The 27434-nt window shown below is 38.6% G+C and overlaps 1 protein-coding gene across 11 annotated transcripts in view; it reads right to left on the bottom strand.

Annotated features, from left to right (window-relative positions):
- The window catches only part of tle2a (TLE family member 2, transcriptional corepressor a), a 77806-nt gene that overhangs the window by 30273 nt on the left and 20099 nt on the right, over window positions 1-27434 (bottom strand). For 8 of the 11 annotated variants that reach the window (XM_087303063.1, NM_001130604.3, NM_001444221.1 and 5 more), the window contains exons 1-2: window positions 19846-20331; window positions 13745-13908 (exon numbers count right to left, since the gene is read on the bottom strand). Coding sequence is in view for 8 of the 11 variants with exons in the window: in NM_001130604.3 (NP_001124076.2) it covers window positions 13745-13908; window positions 19846-19869 (188 nt within the window). In the remaining 3 variants the exon portion in view is untranslated. Of the gene's footprint in view, window positions 1-13744; window positions 13909-19845; window positions 20332-27434 lie in introns of those variants that run through there. The other 3 variants (NM_001444225.1, NM_001444226.1, NM_001444224.1) reach the window with 1 other exon arrangement.

The raw sequence follows: 27434 nt of genomic DNA, 5'->3' as shown, positions 1-27434 counted from the left end.
AGCAGTAATCACAGTACCGTGATATTTTTATTCAAGGTTATCATGCCGTCAGAATCTTACACCGGCCCATGCCTAATCATGAGAGGCCTAAACATTGCTGTTGCATTGGTGTCGATATAGTCTTAGAAAGACAACAACAGAAACAGCTAAAAAGTCAAAAGAATAGGACAAAGAGAAAGACTGAAGACAAAGACTGGAGAAGAAAAAGTACAAAGTGCACTGAAATACACGTATATGGCAAAAAGAATACAACACAGATATAAAAACAAGACAGTTGAGGAAAACGACAAATAAAAAAAAAAACAACAGCTGCAATACAACAACATGGACAGAAGAGAAGAGACAAAGGCAGACAGAAAGACAAATAAAAAGAACAACAAATAGAGGCAAACTTAAAGAGACACAGAGACCGCCAAAGAAATGAGACATAGAAATAAAACAGCACACAGAGATAGAAGACATACACACAACTATGTAGAGTTAAAGATAAAAGCAATAAAAGAAAATGAAGACAGACAGACTGATAGATTAAGCAAGATATAGATAGATCTAGTCACAATCGATCAACAGACAGACAAATTAGACTAAAACGGAGACTGACACAAGGACAGACAGACAGCCGACAAACCCAGAGTGAACCCACTATGATTGAACAGCACACACACTCATCTCCTGGCTGTATTTCAGCTCTTCACACACACACACATACACTGACTTGTTTGCAGGCGTCAGATTTATGCGAGCGTGCGGGAGGGCCTGGGAAAATTAGAATATGATTAATACTGCAACATTACGGCGCCGCAACAGGTAATAACGGCACATCCGCTTTCCTTCACTGACTGCGCACAACCGTCGATAATTGACTCATTTATCACTGCGAGTGAGGAAGAGCGCAGAGGATGATGGGCGTGGGGTGCAGGAAGTGAGAGAGGGAGCTGGGGAGGATTAAATTCATTCCCCCTGCTAGAATTTATTACACTGGAATTGCCTCACTGCAAAAGTCACCCCCGTCGCAGGATTTCCGAGAACTGACAAATCTATCGGCGTGCATTTCGCTGAGACCGTCTCTGCTTCCTTGCTTATTTATTTATTTATTTATTTATTTATTTTCCATCTCACCGGAATGAGTTGGCCTCAATTATGCTATGTGGCAAAGACATCGTTCCCTTGTGCAAAATCGTAGGGGAAGCTGCTGAAAATGGCATGACGGCTCCAAATATTGTCAGGTTCATTGGATAAAGATGCTGGATCTGGTTCCAGGCTCATATTTACATAGTTACGAGATTTAAATACGATCGTTTAAAGTCTACCACATGGGAAAAGGGCGCAGAGAGTTCAGCGTGCCGTGAGGCTGGAGTGGATTTATGGAGGTAAATCAAGGCTAATGTGGAATTAAACTTCAAAAAGGTCAAATCTGTTAAACGCAGGCACAACACCTCGACATGGGATAAACAACAGCGGCGACAGGTTCTGCCAGCACAAAGAATCATCAGTTTCACATCTTACAGCAAATTACCATGCTAAAGAAATTCGATAAACTGTTAGATTGATAAACTGTTAGAGCCAGTGTTCTGACATTTTACCCAACCAGTCAGATCATGCTATCAACACTGTATTTGAATGGTTCTGAGGTTGGGGTTACGGATTGGGGTGGGCAAGGATGATATTACTAGGGTTGGGTACCGAAACCCATAATGTAACCGGTATGCACCAGACTGAATCATAGTATTGTCTTAATCATACTAAAATTGGAGTAATGGTGTCCATGTAAACATACTCAGACGACTCAAGCCCCAACTAGGGTTGGGCGATGTCGGCCAATTTGGCATCATACGATGTCTTATGTAAAACATAGCGATGGAATATGGCATCGTCGTCATAGGTGGAGGTAAATTAATAATTTATGATTAAATAATTAATTAATAACGAAGTAATTATGTGTAGCCTATTGTTTCAACTACCTGACCCGCATGGTCTATGTTTTACCCATAACCAAATCATAAATAAATAAAGAAAAAGTTACACACAAATTACCACCTGTCAATCACTTTTATCGCGGGAGGTTGGTTGATGAAAAAAGGTGCACAACCAACAGTATCTGAGGTTTTCACTAAAATTACTAAGTACAAGTGTGAAAGTGAAAGACTGAAGCAGTGTACTGATGCTGTGACATGTTACCTTATAGATTCAAAAGACCAAAGAGTCGCAAGATAGAGACAAGATGAATTAAATATCAAGTTTAACAACTATAATGAGATGCGACCCAGCGGTACATCCTTGATAAACTGTCCGATGTGCACTGCTCTCTGGAGCTCAGACGTGTGCATGATAGTGTGTGGTCATGTGATGTGCATTTTCAGCGGACGGAGAGATGTTCAGAAATGCTAGGTAAAACACAGAGTGGAAGTGGATAATTTTCATTCTAAAATGCTATTTTAATACCAAGACATACGAGAGTAAGTGGGGCCTAAAACAAAAATTTTCATCCGGAGCTCCTTGTGAACAGTTGACACTTTAAACAATCGCTCCAACGGACTTGCGCGACTCTCTATCCTGCCCACACTCATCAGCACTTCCAAGCCGACCAATCACAGAGCTTGCGCTATGTGTTGTTGCGACGTGTAGTTACATTTTTTGAGAAGTGCACATCAGCAATGCCGACAGCCAATGCAAAGGCTGTGCGTCCACGCGTAGGCTGCGTCGTAGCATATGTGTGCGCTTGGCAAAGAAGTACAAATCTGTCTTTAAATGTGTATTTTTCAAGTTTGCGATGAGGGCGGGGCAGAGGATCAGCCATGCCAGCTCAGCATCGCGTATCGGCCCAACCCTAAAAAAAAATATGAAGTTCACTCATTTTGATGACAGTCTTTCCACAGCTTAGTAGTAGTAGTAGTAGTAAGCTAATCTAATGTAATTGCATAATTCAAATCTTACATTCATGCTAACAAATAATCAAAAGAAATATATTAATGCAATTCAAATATTTAAATATGAATTATTGTATACTTTAAACAAAAGGATGTCCAAACTCTGTCCTGGAGGGCTGGTGTCCTGCAAAGCTTAGTTCCAACCCAATCCGACACACCTAGGCCAGCTAATCAAGCTCTTACTAGGCTTTCTAGAAACATCCATGCAGATGTGTTGAGGCAGATTGGAGCTAAATTCTGAAGGATACCGGCCCACCAGGACCAAGTTTGGACACCCCTGCTTTAAAATATAATTATATTATTAAATTAAAATTAATAGTTTTCTTTTTTGGTCCATTAGGTTTTTCTAGTGTCATCCACCATAATTTTGTGGCTCAAAAGTATTGGTTCAGGTACTGTTTTGGCACCAGTATAGTTTTAAAAGAATCAATTTAGCATCGGTATCAAAATAACACCAAATGATACCCAACCCTAGATACTACAGCCTCATACAACACCACTCTTTATCAAAATTTACACTGATAGCACAATCTGATAGCTAGCATATTTCAGAATCAAAATGTGCTACCTAATTTTTGAATGGGATGCAGGAAAACCTGACAGGGTAGGACAACTTGACAGAACGCTGGTTTACATTTTAATTGTTTTTAAGTTGATCAGACCATAAGTAGATGATTAAGACATAGTCTCTTTTTCCACTTTTGACTGCTTTACTAAATTCTGTAAAGGTGGGGTCAATTATGGTCAAGTTATAGGTAAGTTACAATGAACGCCATAAGGTCAAATACAGATGTCTTAAATATAGAAAGGTTACTATGAATGCCATAAGGTCAAATACAGACGTCTTAATTATAGGTAAGTTACTATGAACGGCATAAGGAAAATACATTTTCGAACACTTCAAGAAGTATTCAAAGGCAGATATGTTCAAAACCTTTCAGACACCAGTATACTGTAAAAAATGCTAGGTTCCACACAATTCCTTCTTGTCTCAACACAAATCATTTAAGTTGCCCTAATTGTTTACACAAATGTAAGTGGGTTGAATGTAAAACAATGAGGTTGTCCCTCTCCAAAAAAATTCAACAATTGTGCTGATTCAGCTTATTTTAATGCCCAATCCCAATTCTACCCCTCAGCCCTTCCCCTTACACTTAGCCCTGGTTTTTTGCATTCAAGTGAATGGGTGTCCCAATTCTCTTTAGCTTGAAGACGTAGGGCTAAGGGAAAGATAGCCCTTGAAATAGATGAGGTACTCCTTTCAAAGCTCACTCTTTTTAACTTCTCATCAGAGGCTTTTATGTGGACGACTTAATATCTAACAAATAGGAAACAATGTGTGTGCTTTGGTAATAGTCAATCAGTATACAGATCATAAGTCATATCTTAATTTGAATACAAGTAAAACCGTTTGTATGTTTTTTTTTTCTCACAATCACTGATGGTTACCGATCATCCTGATGTATTTGTTACAAGAAAAAAGCTCAGGGTTGTCTCTAATTTTAAATATCAAGGTCTAATTTTAGATTCACAATTGATATTCCAAAAGCATGCCAAGAAGGTTACTAAAATTGTTAAATTTAATCTGGCCAACTTCAGGCATAAACGACCTTACTCGACTAATGAAGCAGCGAAACTTTTTATGCACTCCATGATTTTTTCTCATATTACGTATTGTCTTACTAGTTGGTCACACGCTAATAAAACAGTTTAAAAATCAGTTGAATCACTTTTATAAACAGGCATTTAAAGTATTTGATCAGAAGTCTATTATGTATCCTCATTGTAACATAATACAAAAAACATTATTTATTGAGCTTTGATAATATGAAATATTTGGCTGATGCTTGTATGATTTTAAAAAATTTAAATGGATAGCTCCACCTCCATTATGCGAGTTTGTGACATACAAGAACAACAATAGTCAAGCAATACGACCAGTAACCGTTGGAGACTGTGCTGTGCAGTTTAGACGTACAACTTTTGCACATTCAGTCTTCTCAGTTAGAGCCAGTCATTTTTGGAACACACTTCCTATTGATTTAAGGGGTGTTACAAATTATTCAACTTTTAAATACAAGTTAAAGTAATGGCTAAAAGCAAATCAAGTTTGTAATCATGTGTAATTCTTTTGTCTAACATTTTAAGAAATTCTTATTACATGTTTTCCCTCTGTCATATGTAACTTTACTGTTTTTGTATGTGTGATGATGTTTTTTTTTTATTTAGGTTGCCTTTTAAAATCTGGCAGTGGGCAACAGATGAAAATTAGCCCTTGTGGCTAACTCTGGCTTGTTTACAGTTTTACTGTGTATTAATGAGCATTGTTCCTGTTAAATAAAATAAATTCTAATTTTTCAGGACCACACTCAAATCCAAGGGGTAGAACATTTTCCAGAATACACCAGCTACAACAGCAATATGGCTGCACACGAAAATCAGGATATGCCATATAGGGGTCTCAAACATAGTAGTTTTTTCGGTGCACTGCGATGCAGTCGCGGACAATTCGGTATCGGTTCAGTAATAATCATATCCGGTTACTAACTTAATTACTGACGTCATTTACCTCATATGCGCTCTGTCGCGAGGGAGGCGATCGCGAGTATTTACAGCGCTTTAACTACTTAAAACTCATAAACTGTGCACAATTTCACTGTGTGTGTTTGCTGGATCAGTCTTTCACTGACATATACAACAATAGCCCCTATTTCACTGAGATCGAGAGAATGAAAGTAGCCTACTCCATTTCTCTCTCTCTCTCTTTCTCACACACACACAGTGGCCCATTTGACCTGCTGGCGTGGCTTTTTTTCTCTTCTCGGCTGTTTTACAGCGTTACTTTTGCATCCTGAAACGAGCGCGTGTCTGCAAAGTTTTCTCCACCGTGTCTATCATACATCAGCTGTGTGATCGCCGCTGCCGCCTGCCGCTTATCAGTATCACTCATCTGTGAAGAACGCAGCGCGCGAGAGCCAATCGCAACCTTTTTTTTTTTTTGAGGGTGTGACCAATCAAAGGGGTGTAAGAGAACTAGACAAGGATCAGGAATTGAGCTGGATATTTATATTTGTTTATATTATTTGCTAAATGCTCGTTTTGTTTAAAGTTACAGTTTATATATCTGACTGTTTGTATTAAATGACAAAATTGTATTACAAATAGTATATAAATATAAATATATTCATACATTTTAATACAAGAACTGCTGCTGTGAAGAAAATATAAAACTGTGTATGGAAAGCACCGTCAATGCACCGTAATACACCGAAATATCGAATTGAACCGAATTGATGGCATGATAATTGTAACTGAACCAAACCGTGAGACTAGTGTAGGTTCACACCTCTAATGCCATATGTATTTTTCGTCATCATTACGAGTTTTTATAATAAACAAGCACATGTTTTAATACCTTCGGAAGAGAGTTTGTTTTTACAGTTAAAAAAAAAACAGATAAATTTTGCTATCTATAATCGCTAATAATAACTCTTGTATAGTAGTCCCACAACATACTTCCACATTTGTCACTCGATGACACTCGAATACTCTGTCAGAAAAGTCTAGTGGCTGAGAATGACCTTTTTACAGTGTCTGCTATAATGTTAGTGTTGTTTTTGTGTGTTTACATGGATGAATATAGCCAGTGTAAATACACGGTACAGTTATGATCTTATTGCCACATTAGATCGTTTTGATAGCATGTTATGGTTGTCTTCCATAATTTCCTAAAGATAAATACCAAAAAAATAACGCAACTGTAATCACTACAGCAGTCACGTCCATCGATCTCATACGAAGCAAGAGATCGCGATGACATATGATGATGTGTGCAGGTGCAATAGTGCCATTTTGGAGGGTAAAATTTAAAGTCCTTCTCCTTCACATTCGGTTTCAAGGGCCACCGAAAAGAGGTCGGTAAGCAAGTAGTTCGAACAAGGAGCAAACATCCTGTTTTGAGTATATTTAGTGCCATTTACCTGTCATCTGATCAACAAATTGCAGCTTAGTGTAAATGGAGCCACAAAAAACTTCTTACTTATTGCGAGAAATCCCACTCACTCCCCAAACCGATATTAAAAATAGACTCATAAGTAACCTGAAGATTCTCACCCTAAAAAAATTACTAAACCCTGAATTCAAGCAGCAAGACATGAATGTATAGAAAAGACAAAAAGTCTCTATTCCTCAGTCAGCTGATAAGATGTTCACCGAAAGAGGCAACAAATCAGCTAGCAGCTTGTGCCACAACCGTCCTGCCAGCACAGCACCATTACTTCAATATGTAGACACGAGCTAACTGCACTTTTAATCATCTCGCGCACCACAACAGAGCGAATTCATAATAATGACTCAAAGTGAAGCATCTGAATGAGAAGTTGGAGTAAAAAAGCAAATATTCAGTCTGACGGCGAGGAGTATCAGTCCAATTAGAGAAAGTGAGGACACTTCCTTACAGATCTCGTCTTCATTTGCCATGCCTGTGCCTCATTAGCAAAAGCCCTTGTGTCTTCTGTATTCTCGCAGTGCTTTTTCATCTCTCTGCTTAAAGCGCACGCACACATAGTGATTAGTTAGTGAAATAGTCCAGTTCAGAGCTAAATTAAACCCCATTACTGCCTGAGAAAGGATTGATGAAGGTTTTGCCTTTGTGGCAAATTTGCATTTGTGCCGCACACACATAAACTCATATACCCTTTGAAGCCTGAAACGAGCTCTACGCTAGTACATGGACACAAATACATTTAAAAAAATCAGCATAATTGCATTCTCCGTGTTGTCATTGGGGGAGCTAAATTATTAGTTTTCTTCAGGTCAACAACTGGTGGTTAATAATTAGTTTAAGAGAATACTGGTAAGCTTGTTTGTATAACAGAATAATGGTTAGCATGCTTATAGCTGGCTACCTGAATAGCAAAAGGCAAGAACACACCAAATCAGCTTTGCACTGTAGGCACTAGAGGGTGTGTTGGCCAAATTAGCATTCAGAATCTGTGTCAAAACTCTTAATTGGCTATTTTGTTTTGCAAACGAGTCTGTCTCCACAAGAATGAAAGTGAAAGTGATAAAACCGAGCAAAGAATTTAATGCATGAACAATTATAAAACATGAATGGTTTTAAGTGAAGAAACACATCAAGAAAATTTATATTCAAAATGGTGAGCAAGTGGCAAACATTTTATACATATTAGGGTTACATGATTCGGCTGAAATGAGAATCACGATTTTTTTATTTATTTTTTTGCTTAAAATCAAAATCACGATTTTCTCACCATTCTGTAGATGTAAAGTAAAGGTTAATAGGAGTAGGCTATTATTATTGTAATTTTCAAACATATGGCAAAACAACAATAATAACATTAGGCCTATGTGTTGGTTAAAATGCTAAATAGTGTATAGACTTGGAACGGTGGACTTGAATAGACTTTAAATTTGCCCTGGTTTTTAATTCATGGTAAAGTGATGGCATCAGAATACAACTATTCATAATTCTGAAGTTGAATAATTACGTTGGAGAAATGTTATATGCTTGTAATCTGTCTTGACAACATTAATAGACCATTTATTCATTGGTAAAATAAGACATTTTTCATTATCAGATTTCCTCTTGCATTACATTCAATGTTATATAGTGTAGAGTGTAGGGTCAAATCGAGATAGCTATTTTTTTTCCGGATTAATCACGCAGCCCTAATGCGTAAATAATTTCAATGTAGAGCTGCACGATTCTGGCTAAAATGAGAATTGCGATTTTTTTGCTTAAAATAAAGATCACGATTTTCTCACGATTCTTTATATGTAAAATAAAGGTATGGTTAAAAACAAATATATGGCACAACATCGATAATAACAATGTGTAGGTCTACTGGTTTTTATAAATAATTCTATTCTATTTATAATAGTTATGATGTTGAATTATTAAATTTGAGATATTTGCTTGCAATCTGTCATATTAGACAAATTTATTTACTGGTAAAATCAGACATTTGCCATTATCAGATTATATTCAACAATATATAGGCTAGAGTAGTTATACTGACATTGTAAACATTTATTTTCATGCCCAACTGTGTGTTCGCTATAAAAGAAAAAACATATCAAATGCTTGCCGTAATCATAACTCTAAAATGCGATATTATCATTTAAATGAAGTGCACACTTTTGGTTTCATTTTGACAGCTAAGTGCTTTTTCATACTTCGCGCGCGGCTCCCAAACGATCACTCTGTGCCACAAACTAAATATTATTTACAACTGTATTACCTGTTACTCACAACATGAAGGTTCAGTTCAGTAAAGTAGACGTAGTCAGCTGTTATCACAGAGAGGGCATGCGCGCTCTACTTAATAATAGACGCGCGCGCCCTCTCTGTGATAACAGCTTACGGTCCGCAGCTCAAGTCACGTGTGATTTCCCAGCCGCAAAAACATCATTATATGAATACAAAAATGACATTTTTAGGTGAATTATACCTAATAAATACAATATGTGACTCATTCAACATCATTTGGAGGTGTCAATGTCACTGAGCAACGAATGTGAAACAATGAAAATACTCGTGCAGCCGCCTTTTCTTCTCTCCTGAACTTGAAAATATGATTGGCAAAATCGTAGAAATGCTGGATTAAGATCGTCTAGGGGGTCAAATAGAGATCGCGATCTTTTAACGATTAACTGTGCAGCTCTAGTTCAATGTATTAAAAACTGTCAGTCTTTCAGCATGCTAATCAGCACTCACTTAAGTCACTTCAGTTCCTTTTGTACAGGATAAGACTCAACTTAGTCCCACCAATGTCAAGGCATTCCTATTACTAAAATCATTCCTGCAGTCCAACATTACCAAAAATGCTAGGTGCTTTCACCAGTAGTTCCTTATGTGTGAAAGCCCCTCTTGTATGCTGTAGAGCTGTGGCAAATAATCGTTAGAGAAATTGATTCTGCATCAATTGTGAGATTTTGAATATGCAGTGTAAGCTTAGTTTATAACAGCAGATGGCAATGTATGCTTTACAAACAGACATATTCTGCTTGCGTCTAATTCCTTACAAATAACACAGAAAACTAACCATTAATAGAGTTTAGCGTTGTCACGAAACTGGAATTCGATATCAATCAGTACTAAAATGTAAAAAACGTCCATCTCTCGCAAACATTTGAGGGCTGATGAGCATGTTCCTAAACAGCGCTGATTTGCCATTGTGTTTAACTACTCAACATAAATGACTGTGATTGGCCGTGAAGGTCATCGGTTCACCATTTTAAAGCTGCGATTCGTCAGCGGGTCGCTCTTATGTCAGCTTATGGACAAACCAGCTGATTAACATGACTTTAAAACTCTCCAGTCTGCTTGCATATGTGGTTACACTCATGGCTCGTTTCTATTGAGTGATACGGTACTGTACAGTTCGGTAAGCTTTTATGGCCGTTTCCACTGTCAAAAGGTACCTAAGAATGAAACATAACGTACCATTTTTTTAGGTACCCTTTGCAATGGGTACCTAGCACAATTAAGGGGTACCTAAGGGTACCTAACTAAGGGGTTGCACAAGAGCCAGAAAAATGAAAACAAAGGAACTGCCATTTTAAATCACACAGCTGAAACATTACACCGTAATAATAAATACATATAATAACAACAAGCCATGGTCGACCCAAGCTCAAACAAACTTTGATGTCGTCTTGATGAACAGCCACAAAGCCAATAAGATGAGCAGAATCTACCCTGAGCCTCAGTTTTTTACAAGCCAATCTAAAGCGCAAGCAGTTTCGTTTTCTCATCGATCTCTTGGCTTGATCACGTGAACACAATGGCAAATCAGTGCTTTTTAAGAACGTGCTCAACGCTGCTCAAATGTTTGCAGGAAATGGACATATTTTTCATTAATTTCAGTCTTGATTGGTATCGAATTCCAGTATTGTGACAACCCTAATACAGTTGAGGTGGTTTAAGCAAATAACAAAAATGTTTATAGCAAACGGCGTTCATGCAAATAGCGATGCATCTTGAAATTGATCAGAACCAATGCAGAATCAATTTTTCGAACAAGAATTTGCCACAACTCTAGTAAGCTCCTCTGCTTTCATTAAGGTGGAAAAACATAATGCCAATAAAACGGACACAAGTGCATTATTCCACATGGAGAAAACCTTCATCAATACAAGTAAAAAGCAAAGTTTTCTGATAAAAATAAATAAATAAATAAAATAAACTCTGTCTGACACACATCGACATTAAAATGCAATTGCGAACCAAACCACCCACCACAAACACATGCGCTTAAATACACACGCTGGATGGGGGAATGCCGGGCCACACACATACAGATGTATCCAGCAAAGTAGGTCTAAACCACAAACCCCAGATTTCATCATAAAGATGCCTAGAATCCACTAAAAAGTCCACTATGTCTGGGCACAAAGACGGTAAAATGGGTATTAGCGCAATGCTGTTTGTGTGCGGGTGGCTGTCTGTGGGTAGCTTGTCTTTATGTCTAAGCCATAGCAAACCCAGAGGACACATTAGCAAGGTTGGTGAGCTGGTGTGTTTGGAAAGGGCTGGGCAAAACAAGAACTACCGTAATGAGAACCTCCGGTCTAAAACCCTCCTGCCTGCTGATTAGAGGCCTTCTACACCCAAACCTAAACACACGATCATGACCACGCAGAGACATACGCAAAAACATGTGTAACGCTGCAAGCGACACAGCATGGTAACACCGTATGGAGCAGCTCTCTTTGTTATGCAGTTCCTGCCCAGTTCACATTTCCTGCTGGACCCTCTGCTGTAACCTGACCTCGACCTAAGTGTGTTTCTCCCATAGACCAGCGCCCACACACAAACACACCTCTTCCCGGCTCATCTTGCCAAATCTCTTTAGCTCTGACTCTTTCCTGTCCTTTAATCCAACACCAATCAGCCTCCAGACACAAATTACGAGAACTAAAATTAAAATCTAAGCCACGCCATGTATAGCCGAGATCTGTCTGTGCCTGTCTGGTGTCTCCCGTGTGTGCCTGCCACGTTCTACCTGGAGCAGTTCCAGCCCTGTGGCAGGAGAATGCTTATGGGAAATGCCGCATCTGAAGCACCATGGGAAGACTTCTGCTAATCTTGTTCACTGACCTAAAGATGGTCTGCAAATTAAGACTTTACATAGTGTTTCTTCAAAAGTGGTATTCAAGGACTAATTAAGGTTAGTCCTTGAGCTAGCAAGAATTTTACTTCAAACTGTAAAAATCACCCTTTGACTTAAAATAATGGTATAGAATTCTGCATGTAAGAAAATCCAGTTTGCTAATTGGTGATTAGAGTCCAGACTTTGAGTTGGGGCATCTCAATTAAAGATTAATGCGAGATGCTAAGTGGTATTGATTATAATTGTAAATCTTGAGTGCATGGTGTGGTTTCAACACAATGCCAGCACCACTGATGAAAAAACAGGGACGAAGCTTGTTAGGAAATTCTGCTCTTTCAGCTAAATTCTAAGGCATCTGGCTTGCACATACAATCAAAATTTCCCATCAATCTTTTTCAGCATGAATTAAACGCTTCAATTACATACCTAATGCACATCTTTCATTCTTATGTTTTGCTCTTACCATCCAACAAATATAAACAAGAAATTTCTTCGACTTCAATTTGATAATAAAAAGTACAGGTGTTTGGCTCTCTGTTTCATACTTGAGTCAGATTCCTTTCATAATGGAGCATTATGACTCAACCAAGAGCAAATGAACAACCCTTAACTATGATTGGGGACTGATATAGAGCCAAATAAGAGCACCATCACGCATCAAATTTAATTAGAAAGGTGTGCAAGATGACTGCTTAAATGTTGGTTTCTAGGAAAGTTTTTGTTCAAATTATAGGCAAATCTACGTGTAAAACCAGCAGCCCTCCAAATAGCTGAATTCTGTTTGTACAGAGGATGTTTGGAGCTTATTTAACTCTGAAGACAGGAACAGAGGAGACCTAACAATAGGAATGTGGGTACTGGGTGGATTTGCCAATTCTGGCATGGGGAATCAAAGCCATAGCCGTGTGAAGGCTTGCCAATGATAAGGAGGGGTGTGCAAATGCACAGAGGGGGCAAGGACTACCATGCAGAAGAGAATGCCAGCACCTACCAGAAATCCCACACGGGTCATGCCTGGTCTGGCCACATTCCTGAGTCTCAGAGTGCACATCAAACACAACCCCACCGAATCAATGAATGCACATGTGTGTTATGAGAAAGTCATGGGCATTCCCCCTTCTAAAGCTTGAGCTTCTATGTCCTATTTGTTAGAAATTTCAGATAAAACATTTTATTTGGTAGCCAATTTAAACACTGACTGGCTGGTCACAGCCAGAGAATAGCTCATATTGAACAGGGTGTCCAATACAGGTCTTGGAGGGTGGACATTCATTAATCTAAAATAGCTTAATTGGTAGGTTAAGGTGCATTTTAGGCTGGAACTCTACAAGAAAACTGCCGATGAGAACCAGAATCTGACCTTGCATGGAGTAGAAGGTTGATGGATAACCAGCAGTTACAGCTGAAGTCTACCATTTTAGTCAAGCTGGTCAGGGCAGTCAAACATCTTTGGGTAAACATAAAACAAGCCCCAAAAAGCAACCTGATCAGCCTACACATTCACATTGCAATCTTTTTGGGTACTCTTGTTCCTACAATTACATTGCATCAGGAATTCAGCAAAATATATGCTCCCATGGGATGACTAAATTACAGGCTTGGGGAAAAATGTTTCTCAATAATATTGACACTGGTCATCTTAGAGCTTAGCAAGTGCGAGTATTAGCAAGGGTATTGTACCTGTGATACTGTGTCTGCAGGAATTGAAACTCCTCCTTTATGCGGTCTAGGGTCTCAGGGTAAGTGAGTTTCAGAGGTTGTGTTGACCCTGATGCAGCAGCGGCCGCAGCTGCTGCTGCTGCTGCAGCTGAAGCTGAGGATCCTGGTGGAGGTTGCAATGGAGCCTAGAGTAGAGAAAATTAGGAGGGTTAGCATTTGAAATGTTTTTAAACTGAATGGGTGTTGTGTTTAGAGAACACACAAAACCTCCTGGCAAGCAAATTCCCATGAAAGGCTGATTGTTTCTAATGCATAGATCAAGTACCAAGCATTGTTTCAGACTTAAAACCTAAACATTTATTTCAGAATAAGCTTTATTTGCCAAGTGTGCACAAACAAAATATTTACTTACAATGAAACTGCTTAAAACTGTGATATGATACATTCTTCAAAAATCAGATGATTCAGAGAACAGCTTCTAATCACTCAGCATGAACTTGATGAAGAACCCAATGCATAGAGGTCTGTGAACAAGATAGTGTGCTATGCACAAGGCAGACATGAAGGACACTGATGAAAGACAAGCTCCCCAGGATGAGAGAGAAAGCAACGAAAGAATGAGAGAGGATGGGGGTTGGGGTAGTTCCATGACATAGGCCCATTGTAAAGGGATAAAGCATTACAGACAGATGTATGTCTATATCACAGAAGCTGTGGGTATGGTAAAGATGGGGGATTGGGGTGGGGACCACGCTCTGTGCTAGAATTAAGACATTATGTTTAAAATGAAGAATGGATTAGAGGAGAGTGCAAGAGGATCCCATCATGGTGGGACCCCACCAAGCAAACTGAATTCCAGCAACTTCAGCAATTAAGAGCTTGGCCTCAGGGTAATGCAGATAGACAGGCAAACAAAAGCCTATGCACTGTACAGTAGAACCTGTCCATCCATCTATCTGTCTCCAAGCACCTCTGCTGATGGAGGTCCTCAAGCTTGTGACTGCCACCTCGCAGGGGTCCTTGCACTTCTCACGAGAAGCTCTTTTTCTAATGAGCCAAAGAGGGTTAAATCTCCAAAAGGGACCTGATTGATCAAATGTGAAAGTGCATAAAGCCCCATTACTTCAATTAGTATGGAGCATTTGGTTTTGACGGTGGTCACATTTACTGCTAAACACTTGAGAGGCTAACTGTTGGCAAAGTGTCACAGGGTGTTATGAGCATGTGTGACCTGCATTAACGCTAGAAAAGGTTTTAACCCAACCAGGAATTACTGAAAGAATTAAAACAGTACATGGACAGTTTAAGCTTAAAGCTCGTCTTCGAGGGATGGGGACAGATGTAGCAGCAAATATCCAATGGGGGGTGGGCGTGTAGGGTGTCTGCGGGTAAAAGGGGTCACCCTGTGTCGGGCAGGAGGTTTGGAATACTAGGGGGGAGATGTTTGGTGGGGTGGGGGTGGACCAAACTACAGAGGGAGAATGGAGCCTCTCGGCCTGTGGCTCATGGGAGACACAGCGCATTGTTAGAGTCTCTAACGAGCTCCTCTCTCCAGCCCTGCATTTCAATCTGCTGTCCAGATCCCCAGGCTCTCACAGCTCCAGCCTAGCAGGGAGCACACACACACTACAATTACTTCTCACAGGCCAAAGAAAAGAGTCTGGAGAACAAGAGGAGGAAGGCCATTTGACGGGGGGAGGCGGGAAGAAGGGGGAATGACACTTGGCTCTATTCCCTTCTTCCTCTTTATCTCCTCTCTCTCTACCCCACCCAGTCTCTCACTCTGATATTCACCTCTTTTTATTGAATTTTGCGTACAGGTGCAAAGAGACTTCCGGGGAAAAAAAAGAAAAAAAAAAGAATTGACAAAGAGCGGGCCTTTACTAAAAGACTGAGACCAAAGGGCCAGTCGCATGGAGCTTCTTGGAGACTGAATGTTCATTAATTAGACATTCAGGTTTCCGAAACCACAAAGTGTCATCACCTTAGAGGCCTTTATTGTGGTTCTTTCCATGTGTCCAGTCTCAATACAGCAGCCATTTTGATTCAGTGCTCTTCTAACACACTTCCCAAACTAAATCGGCTGTAAATTCTGTGCATCTTTCTTTGATGATTGTCACAATAAACGGTTCACTTCACCTCGACAGTTTCACAACTAGGTTTTAACCCGGCATTATCAGTACTGTGGGCCACTCTTGTCTTGGCAATGACCGTAAACACAATAACCGTAATCTGTATTATAGCAAAACTTTGAACACTCAAGTTGACTGAACTTTTTACATCTCTCATTATGCGATGCTGACAAGTCACACAAGAAAAAGGGAGTAATGCTTTCAAACTTATGCTAAATCTGTCATTTTGGACTTTAAATATAAACGAATTACTAAGAAGTTCTCACATGACCTTTAGTGAGAAACAGCTCAGGATAAAGTTGGAGTCTGTTGAAAATTATAGCTTGAGCTGTCTAGATACTATGAAAAGCCCGGTATATACATTATAGTCATGTCCAAATACATTTCTTTACCACACTTACAATGACTCTTGGAAAGTGTGAGTGTGCAATGTTTTCATTTCTTTCCCACTAATTACATGTTATGTTGCATCAAACCATAATGATCTCCCAAATCCCCTGCCCACCCACTTATTCAGACACAAAATGAAGAAGACACTGCTAAACACTCCAAAAACCATACACACTGAGAGAACTGCTGCTTCTATGTCCACTGAGCTATCCAAACCACAGCTTCTTTCTTTCTGTCAGAGGTCTGGCTGAGGGACCTACAAGACTCCCACATGGCCTACATCCGAGAATTGCTACATAGTCTGTGAAATGCTGTGGCCAGCCATGATGACCGACATCCCAAAACCTGTCAACACAGTGGCCTAACCTTTGATAAAGCTGTTTCTCTTTTCACACACAAATCACTTGAAAAGATCTGACCACAGCTTTGACGTTTCCATTCCCAGAGAAAAGCTACACAGCCCAGTTTAGAATTTGCCAAAGTTTTTAACTTGTTGCTGAGATCATTGTGTAAATTATAACTGTGCTTTAAAAACAGCTGTATTTTCTCTTTCAGGGGTGCTCAACCCTGTTCCTGGAGATCAACTTTCCTGCAGAGTTCAGCTCCATCCCTGATGAAACACACATGAACCAATTAATTAGGACCTGAACAGCACTTCAGATAGGTGTGTTTGATATGGGTTGCAACAGAAATCTACAGGCAGGTTGGTCTCCAGGAAAAGTATTGAGCACCCCTGTCTTAAAGTGTGTTTTCTTGGTAGTCACCAAGCGAAGCGTTTGAGAATCAGCGAGTCTGTTAATCATCATGCTTTTGTTAAAAAAACAAAAAGTTAAGAATTCACACAAACATCTTCACCAAGAGAAATTAGACTGAGGCTAAAAATAACTGAAAGCACTTTCTGTATCTCTGAACCATATGATGTCGATATGAAAAACCTCTTTAGGTGTACACAAAATCAAGCAACCAGGCCATGCTTTCTGCTGCAACATTTGAAGTTCAGGGATTGCATATAAAATCTTTCGACTACAGTGTCAACAACTAGCATCCATTTGCATTTAAAAGAACCACCCAGGGAATCTGACCTAGGCGCGGCCTTGTTTCATTGATTCCATACTCTACGGCAGCATGGAGCTTTAAGGAATGCCCCAGTAATCCCTTACTTAGACGGGGGAGGGGATGTGGGGTGTAGTATGGTGCCAGGCACCTGTTTCATTAACATCACACATCTTTTCTCTACCCTCTCCGCAAGCTCGTTATTCAAATTTCCCCGCTGTCAGGATACATTAGCGGTGCCGCGACGTTGGCTTGTCAGCTGTGGTAATTGCTCTAGGTGCTTCCTTTATGAGGTAACCCGCAGCCTGTTTGTTCTTTCAGTTTCAAGGAATTCCGCACTTTCTTCCAATGACTTTTGCAAACCTTGTCCAGAATGCTTCGATTCATGGCTGAGGGTGCCAAGGCATGTGCCATGGCCGGAACGGGCCATGCCTTGATTTTACTCGGATTCCTCTGAAAACAGTAGGCTGGAGGAGAGCAAGAGTGTCAGGAAGGATGTTGGTGCTTTACTGTTTATTGATATCTTAGCTGGAGCGGATCCCTCCAGAAGCCAGAATTAGGACCAATCAGCAGTAGGAACTGCCCACTATTTCAAACTGGCAATTAAGATGTTCCATTTGGTAGTTCAGTTACACACAATTTAATAATAAAGAAAGTAGTAATGCAGCCCAGCAAACAATTTTGTGTTTAATAGACATCTAAATGTAAACAGACATCCAAGAATAGCCCAAAACTAGACTAGACTAGTCAAATAGACGGACTTTATGCGTGTAGTCATTCATTTTTTTTTTATTTGACGACTAGTCTAGTTTTAACCTATTCTTAGATGTCTATTAGATTTTCACTGACAGTCCAATTTCAGCCTTGTTTTAGCCAAGACGACCAGTATCAGATGCTAATAATCCAGGCTGTATTCTGCAATAAAAGTGCAAACATTCTGTTTCTCTTTTACCCGAATACAAAAGTCCTTATGTTTTTAGATATGACTCTCCCTATCAGCCTTAAGTTATATGGTGGACAGCAACCACTTACTCTTCTTTTCAATAATAAAAACACTTTTAAATACTGCTGGACAGATTAATTAGCATGAAATTTGCCACCTTGTTAAAGATTTCTGCCTGCATCAAACAAACGGTTTCGAATTATACTGATTCTTTAAACAAGGTGACAATTTTCTGAAATATTAACCTTGTTTACTTGTTGAGGAATGTGTGGGTGGATTATGTCTGCTTCAACATCTTTATTTAATGCATAAGATCTTTTTCCAATTTCATTTAGACATATTTGCTTTTAATCAAATTAATTAAACGCCACTCTTCAGATTTTATTCCGTATATGGATACTAACAGATAAAGATATGATCTGGACCGAAGAAGATCACTTATTAAAAATGTCAAAACATGGCTGAATCACATGCCAACCACCTCTTCATGTCCCAGGTTGTTTAAGGTGAGTGGAAAGAGGTCGTATTCAGAAGTAGCGGAGTGCCCTGGAAAAACAGGTTGGACCAATCGCTCATTCTAAGAAGAAATAAGAAAAGAACCAAGCAGCCTATAGACACCACAGAGCAACAACTAAGAGGGGTGGAAATCCTAAATACTTCACCTATGTAGTGTGCATCTCCTTCAGATCACGAAATTGCACACCCCAGTGGAATCTAATTTCCATCCCTTAGGAAATGAATGTCAAAGCATTCTTGGGGAAGGTTAGGGGTGCTGGGGGAGGGGTGCACGGTGACTGTAGGGAAATCTCAGGAAGGATTTTAACACTTAGTTTGATTCAATCAGTCAGGCGTGTTCAATGATAAATGAATAATTTATTAAATAGTGGTCAACAAATATGTTTTTTTAACAGTCAATAACGTCAATATGATAACTAGAGTCTATGGTTGCCGAAATAACACCACATAAACATGATATAAACATTGAACACAGAAACCAGGCTAACACTTATTTACCATACACTATATATTCTGACAGAACTTTTGAGACATGAGAGATCTAATGCACCTATTAATAAGCCAAGCATCTTGATTATTCATACTTGTGAAGTTTCAAGCTTCTTTGGGAGATGTTACATGCCATAAGTTAAAAAAATATATATGTAAAAATAACAAATCAATACGAGCATTGTGGAGGTTCATGTAGTACTACAATCTGATATTTCAAATGAAATGTATGAAAAGCTCTACTAAAACTTGTAGTAGCTACAATTCATCACGAAGTACAACAGTACTAAGATCTGCCTACAATATGACGTGGTACAACAATAACATAATGGAAAAGTGGTATCCAACACAACAATTCAATTCATTTAATGCATTGTTTACCTTGAATTTTTGGGACAGAAATCAGGCTAATTCAAAAGCACATTTTACGGTCTCTCGCTTATATCCAATCTTAATTGCTCAAATTGCAATCCACGTGAACGTTTAGCCAAAATGATGAGACAAAGGATACAAACACACTTTGTTTTATCAATGATATGCACTAAAGCGCATTGCGCACCAAGCAGACGGTCATTTTACTGAGTAGTGAGGCAACTTACCGGAGGTCGATTCTGGGGAAACATGGTGAATAGCGTGGTTTGTTGCGGTTTGAGAATCGTCTGTTTCGATGCTGTGTTAAATGATGTTTCGAGAGACTTTGCGCCTTTCTCCAGGTCTCAGAAGAACATTTGGCCCTGTTTCGGCGGCGCCAGGCTCGGCTCGCGCATTCCTCGCTCAAGACTCCCTTTGTTCTGCTTTATCGCGCGATACAAGATGCGCCCAGTCCGGTATCGAGTCCCTCAATACGATGCACCTCGAAATATCAGAATGCACGCGCTCGGCCTTCAGAGCTCCCCCGCCCTTGATGTGCTTTACTAATGAAAATGATAAAGAAACCAAGTGGATGGCCAGCTATCGTGCTCCCAAGACGCGACACTCAACGCAGCCGCAGCTTCTTTTGTCTGCTTGTCTCTCTCTCCCTTTCTCTCTCTCTCTCTCTCCTCATCCGCTCCTTCCTTTCGGATCCTCAGCTGTTTTTCAATGGGACATGCGAGTTGTTTTCTTCAAGAGAAACGCATGCCCCCCCGTGCAAAAAAAAAAAAAAAAGAGAGAGAGAGAGAGAGGGCTTGGCTTGTGGTAACAAGAAGCAAAGGGTTAAATTCTCAAGTTACACTCATTTTAGGCTGCGGTGGAAGTAGGAACCCCTAAAATGCATGGATTGATTTGTTTATGTTGCCCTATGTGGGGCAACAGTAAACACGTGATTAGGAGAAATGATAGAAAATATGGTATAAGAATTGTTTGCATACATTTCATGTTAATATTCTGATATGACGACGGTAAAACTGCCAAGTACATATGCAAAGTATCAAGTAAAGCTGTATGACTAAAATACACAAAATATTCAAGAGAAATATTGGACATATTCAAAAATTCTGTGTTTGAATTATGAAAATGACTTATTTAGCTTTCACATACATGTTTTTGTCACATCACAACAAAATGGCTACCTGCATCTTGTTAAACACCAAACTTGATATGGCAGATAAAGCATTTCAAATATTCATATGAGTGTTTTTAAACGCTCTGTTTTGAGGAAAATGTTACAGTTTGGGCTTCAGAATTTAACATTTATATTTTAAGCCTTTACAAACACAATTTAGACATTAAAACATCTTTAAACGTCTGAGAATATCAATGCATGTTATCCACATTTGTTTACAAGTTGCCTGTTGTAAGTTGGTAGGCCCACAAAATTTCACAAACACAAACGTCAATGACGTCATATGCAAAACAAAATGCTAACAAACACATTAGTAACGGAATGGAAGGAAATTCATTGTAAAATACTACACACAATTTACCCAGTAATTAGGTTATTATCAAAGTACATTGAAATGGAGGATATCTGTGTTTACTGCAATGCAGATAAAGAGAGCCTTTGTCATTTATTTTAGAATGCAACATTGTAAGCAATTTCTGGAAGGATCTAGCCAAAATATTATCAACATGACAAAACTTAAAAATTTAATTTTATCTTAATTATATTATTTTTATTATGAAAACAAATCCAACCAAAGTCTTCCATATATTGTTAATTTCTTTATTTAATTGGGAAAAAATTACATACACAAACAGAAATTTGCTAAGTCATTTCCCACATAACGTTTTTATTTTGTATCGAGTTTAACTTTTTTATTTCTACTGTGAAATTGTTTTTAAAAAGCAAAAATCTGAGATATGTATCACTTATTACAACACATTTTTGATTCCTCTGTTAATTTTTTAAATCATTGGATGAAGAAATGCTAAACTTTTTTTGTGGAGTTATTTATATTTGTTTATTTTTTTTTACCTTTGTTATATTAGTTTTTATGTTTCACCTTTTATGTTGTGGTGTATGTTTTTTCCTGATGATTTATGCAAAAAAAAGGCTTTTAGGTAATAAATTATAGGTGATGATCACCTTAAACAAGACTACTAAAAATCTCCTGAGCACAATATATAAACGCCGTATTTTGTGATGTGGTTTAAATATAGCAGCTCGTCTCTGTCGGCTATTCACACGTTCCTCTCACGTTCTCTAATTTTATGCACAGGACTTCGATTGAAAAATAAGGGTGCAGCTAACTGTACAATGATTGAATGAAATCTCCACGTGGGGTTTGACCCAGCCACAATCAACACTGGCTGAGAGATCCAATCGGAGCCAAGAACGCCCCACGTGGGGCTTGCTGACCGAACGCTGATTGGTGCGCGTCACGATTATAGAACCCCTAACGTCAGTCATGCGCTCAGAGCGCCCAAGAAAATCATTTAACCCTTTCGGTGCGCGCGGTGGACACATTTGAATTCACATTTCAATTCCTTTTGTGATGTAAAGCAGTTTTTTTTACTCTCCTCCTTTTTTATTACTTTAAATCGCTTTGCATTGTTTTACAGCGCCCACAATGAAATCCCACGGCAAGTGGTTTAAAACCAAGACCCATTTCCTATGTAAATCACTTTTTGTTATGATTTTTCCATCTGTCTTGATTCCTAAGATAGTAAGTCCGACATTAATTTTTTGATCTTTGATCTGAAAGACACATGAAACATTGCTTCGCTATAAAGATAACATGCTTCAGGGGGCAATAAGATCCAGCGAGTGACCTAAATCAAATCTCTGGTGTGTTTTGCTCTGGGTCAGGGACTACAGCTTAATATGCTCACAAAGGCATTATCTTATCGGAAGCTGCATGGAATATCTTGGATACAGTGTTAGGATTGGCGTTTTTGATGAACGTATTGATGCTTGTGATGAACTTATGCTCTAAAAAAATTATAGGGTGAAAAAAAACATTTGAGAAAAACTGATAAGACACAAATCTAAATGAAATTACTTTCATTGAATAAAATAGAAGACAAAAATAATAATTATATATATATATATATATATATATATATATATATATATATATATATATATATATATATATATATATATATATAAAATGCATTTTTCATTGTTTTAGTTAAAAAGTTTTTGGGGAAAAAAGTGTAATTTACCGAATTAATCGATTTTTACTTTGTACAAAGATGATTTTCAAGACAGATTTATTCAAACATACATTAAGGCTGTACTCACATTAGGTACAGTTGACTCGAACCAGGCCAAAGCCCGCTTGTCCCCCCTCCCATCTCCCCGACGGCCCGCGCTCACACCACAAACGGGCTTCGGCACGCTTACGTCATCACTGCTGCGCTGTTCAGTGAGAAGCGCTCTCTCACTCAGCAGCACAGTGGAGATTTCTCTAGTTATATTGTTTCAGTCGTTTGATATGCCGTCAAATATTTCGCCAAACAGCCCTTAGGGATGCGGGGACACGCAGTCAGATATTTCGCTGAACAGATTTGCCACTTTTGGCGCTCATAAACAATCATAAATCTCTCGTGCTGCAGGAATGAGGAGGTCTGCTGAAGGAGCGCAGCTGTCGTGCAGTGAGGGGTTTGCGTCTTTAATAAACTACGGCAGTTTGCGATCACTGAACAGTAAGAATGATTAATAAATCCATATGAAACAGTCCCTTAAAAGTCACGTCTCGCTTTCAGTTTCGGGCTTTGGCGCGTTTTGCACTCCAAGTGAACCGGGCTCAGGCACACCTCTTCCAACCGGGCCAGGGCCACCCAAGTGAACCGTGCTTAAGCCCGATTCAGCGCACTCACAGTTATCAAACGATCCGAGAAATGGGCCTGGGCACGGTACGGATGGCATAGTGTGAGTAGGCCCTAAATGATGAATACAATGTATTCATTCATTTTCTTTACTAACTAACAGTACACATTAGGTAGGTTTCCTGAGGTAAATGCAACATCTTACAAGCAGTTTATTCATGGTCGAAACACTTATTGATTTCATTAAGTCCTTTTATATCCTTAAGCAAACCTTCTGCTGTTCATTACAGATGCACCAAAATGATTTTTCCTTTTTATTGGCTGATATGATACCAATTTCAACTAAAAAAGTCTGCCAATTCTGATACAGATACCAATGTTTTGGTCAAATGCATAGAATAATCGCAAGTTTGTTTTTTTCCTATTAAATTTGACTAAATATGAATTCAATACATTTAATAGTCCATTTCAGGAGAGACACAAGTGTAGATAAATAAAATATACTATATGAAAATCTTCAAAGGTGATTTTTGCTCTTCAATATTTCTTTAAATAGCATTAACTTTTATTTGACATGAAATATGTATTTAAAAAAACTGAACAAATAAAAAGCCAGAGCTGTTGCTATATGTAAACTCAAAAATATAGTGTCTACTAACTAAAAAGTAAACATCTGTTAACTTCAGCCAAAAATAAACTATTCTGCTAGCCAAAACCTAAGCCAGTCTGTTAACTTAAGCCAAAAACTAAACTAATCTATTTCTATTTTATAATTAGCAAACTAGTTGTCTGGTAAGTTTAGCCAAAAACTAGTCCGCTAACTTTAGCCCGACTTAGCAGACTAGTTTTTGTGTGTAATTAGCAAACTAGTTGTCTAGTAAGTTTAGCCAAAAACTAGTTTACTAACTTTAGACAAAACCTAAGTTGATCTGCTAACTTTAGCAAAAAACTAAACTAGTCTGCAAACTTTAGCCAAAACCTAAACTATTCTGCTAACTTAAGTCAATAACTAAATTAGTCTGCTAGCTTTAGCCACAAATTAAGCTAGTGTGCTAAATTAAGCCAAAAACTAAACTATTATACTACCTTTTGCCAGAAAAAAACTAAGCTAGTCTGCTAACTTTAGGCAAAAAACTAAGCTAGTCTGTTAACTTAAGCCAAAAACTAAACCAGTCTGCTAGCTTTAGCCTAAAACTAAGCTAGCCTGCTAACTTTAGCCAAAACAAATTATTCTGCTAACTTAAGACAATAACTAAACTAGTCTGCTAACTTTAGCCACAAACTAATCTAGTCTGCTAACGTAAGCCAGAATTAACGAAACTAGTCTGTTAACTTAAGCCAAAAACTAAATTAGTCTGCTAGTTTCAGCCGTAGGCTGTTTCTCAAATCCAAGAACGCTGAGAACAGACTTGCGCTCTTGTGAAGACCGGTCTTGCCAAATTACCTCGGAAAAACAAACTCAGGAGACCGCAAGAACAGAATACGACCTGTGAGAAATGAGTTTCTGCGTTCCTCACTGGTTCTTCCTAATGGTCACATGATGACCTTCACGCATTTTTAACAGATAATTATTTCAACAGTGCAGCATTCATACAATGATTTATTGTTTTACCCTTTTCCCAATATGCATAAAGACCTTACAAATATATGTTGCACAATATAAATAAAACTGATTTTTATACAATTTTCAGCAAACTAACACCCCTAATGTGTTTATTCTTTTAGAATGATGTTCATGGTAATGTTTACTTTCACTATTTCACTTTACTCCTGAGAAAAAATAAATTATATCTCTGAACTTTAATAATCAACCTAAATTAAATGCTGCACTTTCCACCTCCTTTATTCGGCCGCAATGACTTCTAGGATTTCTCACGCAAGTTTTGCACTCAAGTCTGCATTGATGCATCCTCGATATCAGGAACACATCCGGGAACTTTCACACATCCTCCGTTTTTGAGGTCTTGAGTTTTGGAACTGAACTTTGGCAGTTGATGATGACGTTACACGAGAACACGAGGACGCAAGATCGATGAAGAACGCATATTGAGAAACAGCCAAAAACTAAGCTAGTTTGCTAACTTTCACCGAAAACTAAACCAGCCTGCTAGCTTAAGCCGGTTAAGTTTAAACTACTGCAATTTTGTTAGTTGCAAAGTAACAAAAATGTACAAAGTTGTACACACTACACCGGGATCTTCGACCTGTGAAAACTGAATGCTTTGTAAATGACCTCTTTTCAGTTGGGAAATGCTGCTGTTGTATTTTCATTGCAAAATGCTGTTTAAAAAACACACTAGTGTAAATTTAGTCTGCTAGCTCTAGCCAAGGCTAAGTTGAGGAGATTGTAAAGTTAGTTAAGGAGACACGGCTTTTTTTATTGTATGTTAATGCAGGAGCTTTATCTACGCTTAATTAACTGTTCAAAATACACATTTAACAGTAAAATCTGAGAAATGCTAAGTAAGCATTGCTATTTCAGTCAACGATTTAGCCTAAATCATTTCGACATAAAAAATAATTCACAAAATTTCATCTTTAAAATAAACGACAGCCGTTTTCAAGCACCGTCGTGACATGAATAGTATAAATTCGCAAACCCTTTGGGTGTAAAGAAATGCAAAAACGCAGGAGACATTTATTAGTATTCCAGTGGCACGACCCCTTTAGCTGGGCTCATAATTAGAGAGGCAGATATTGAAAAAGCAATTTTCCCACTGTAGAAATCACTACCTGGCAGCAGTGCGGCTGAAAAACAGAAAGAAGGGATGCGGAGGAGGAGAGAAAATAGAGGGAAGGAGGAGTGTAGAGGGATCTGCTTAAAAGAGAGATACAGATTTAGAGGATGTATGGGGACTGGAAGGGGGAGGGAGGGTCATTATTGCCATTTTTTCCCATGAATTTTAATGCACAGAGCAGGTCTCTTGGCCACAGCGGTCCGTATGTATTGGAAATAGTCATAAGCGAACCACATATTAGAGTCATGCTGCAGGATGCAAGATATATGATGTTCAGTGTGCGTGTTTGGGAAAAAAAATAAGCATTTGAACTTTTATAAGGTATATGGTCATGGTCAATATCTCCACTTTTCCGTACAGGCGAGAGAAGCTTAAAACATGTTTCCTTTCAGGCCAAGGAAAAGCCAACAAAAGGCGTTTTTATTCTCGAAAGTGTTTGACATTATTTATTCCAGAGACGTCCTTCAGAAGTAGCAAACTTGATCAATGATCTTTCCCGGTAATTCACTTTCACTTGCAGCCCACACAATATTGCAACAACACAGATATGAGCATTTTGAAAGCCAGAGAAAAAAAAAACAAGATGTTACTGGGAAAATAGGCTTTTAGTATTCAGAACTGATGGCTAGAAAGGGGGATATTTAAAGGGACATTACTGGGAAATAATCACAACTATCCTCATCCAAAATAAAAAAATTATATTTATACATAATGTGTGTGCGCGTGTGTGTGTGTGTTATGTATATATATTAAGTACATAGAAATACACATGTGTGAGTGTTTTAAAAATTTTTGTGTTTCTATTTAGATATAAAATACATATAATACAAATTAGGGGCAACACAGTGGTGACACTTCGGTTTTCCCCAAAGTCCAAAGACATGGGTGAATTGAATAAGCTAAATTGGCCGTAGTGTGTGTGTATGAGAGTGTATGGGTGTTTCCCAGTGTTGGGTTGTGCCGGAAGAGCATCTGCTGTGTAAAACATATGCTGGATAAGTTGGCATTCCACAGAGGTGACCGCTGATTAATAAACGGACTAAGCCGAAAAAGAAATGGTTAGCAGGAGGAGGTGTCTGTTAGGTTTTATTAACTCTTGTAAAGCCCTTTTCCTGATCTTTCTGAATGAAATGCCTATTTTACTACATCCATTCAGCTTGTAGCAGAAAAAACAAGCCACGGCCACTGTTTTGTCAGTTAATCTTACGTTTCTTTAGGAAATTTCACAATACGAAAAAAAAAACACGGTCGCAGCT

Source organism: Danio rerio, chromosome 22, assembly GCF_052040795.2.
Source record: "Danio rerio strain M-AB ecotype USA chromosome 22, GRCz13ab, whole genome shotgun sequence".
Lineage (NCBI taxonomy): Eukaryota > Metazoa > Chordata > Actinopteri > Cypriniformes > Danionidae > Danio > Danio rerio.
This window is presented reverse-complemented; position numbering and strand designations above follow the sequence as displayed.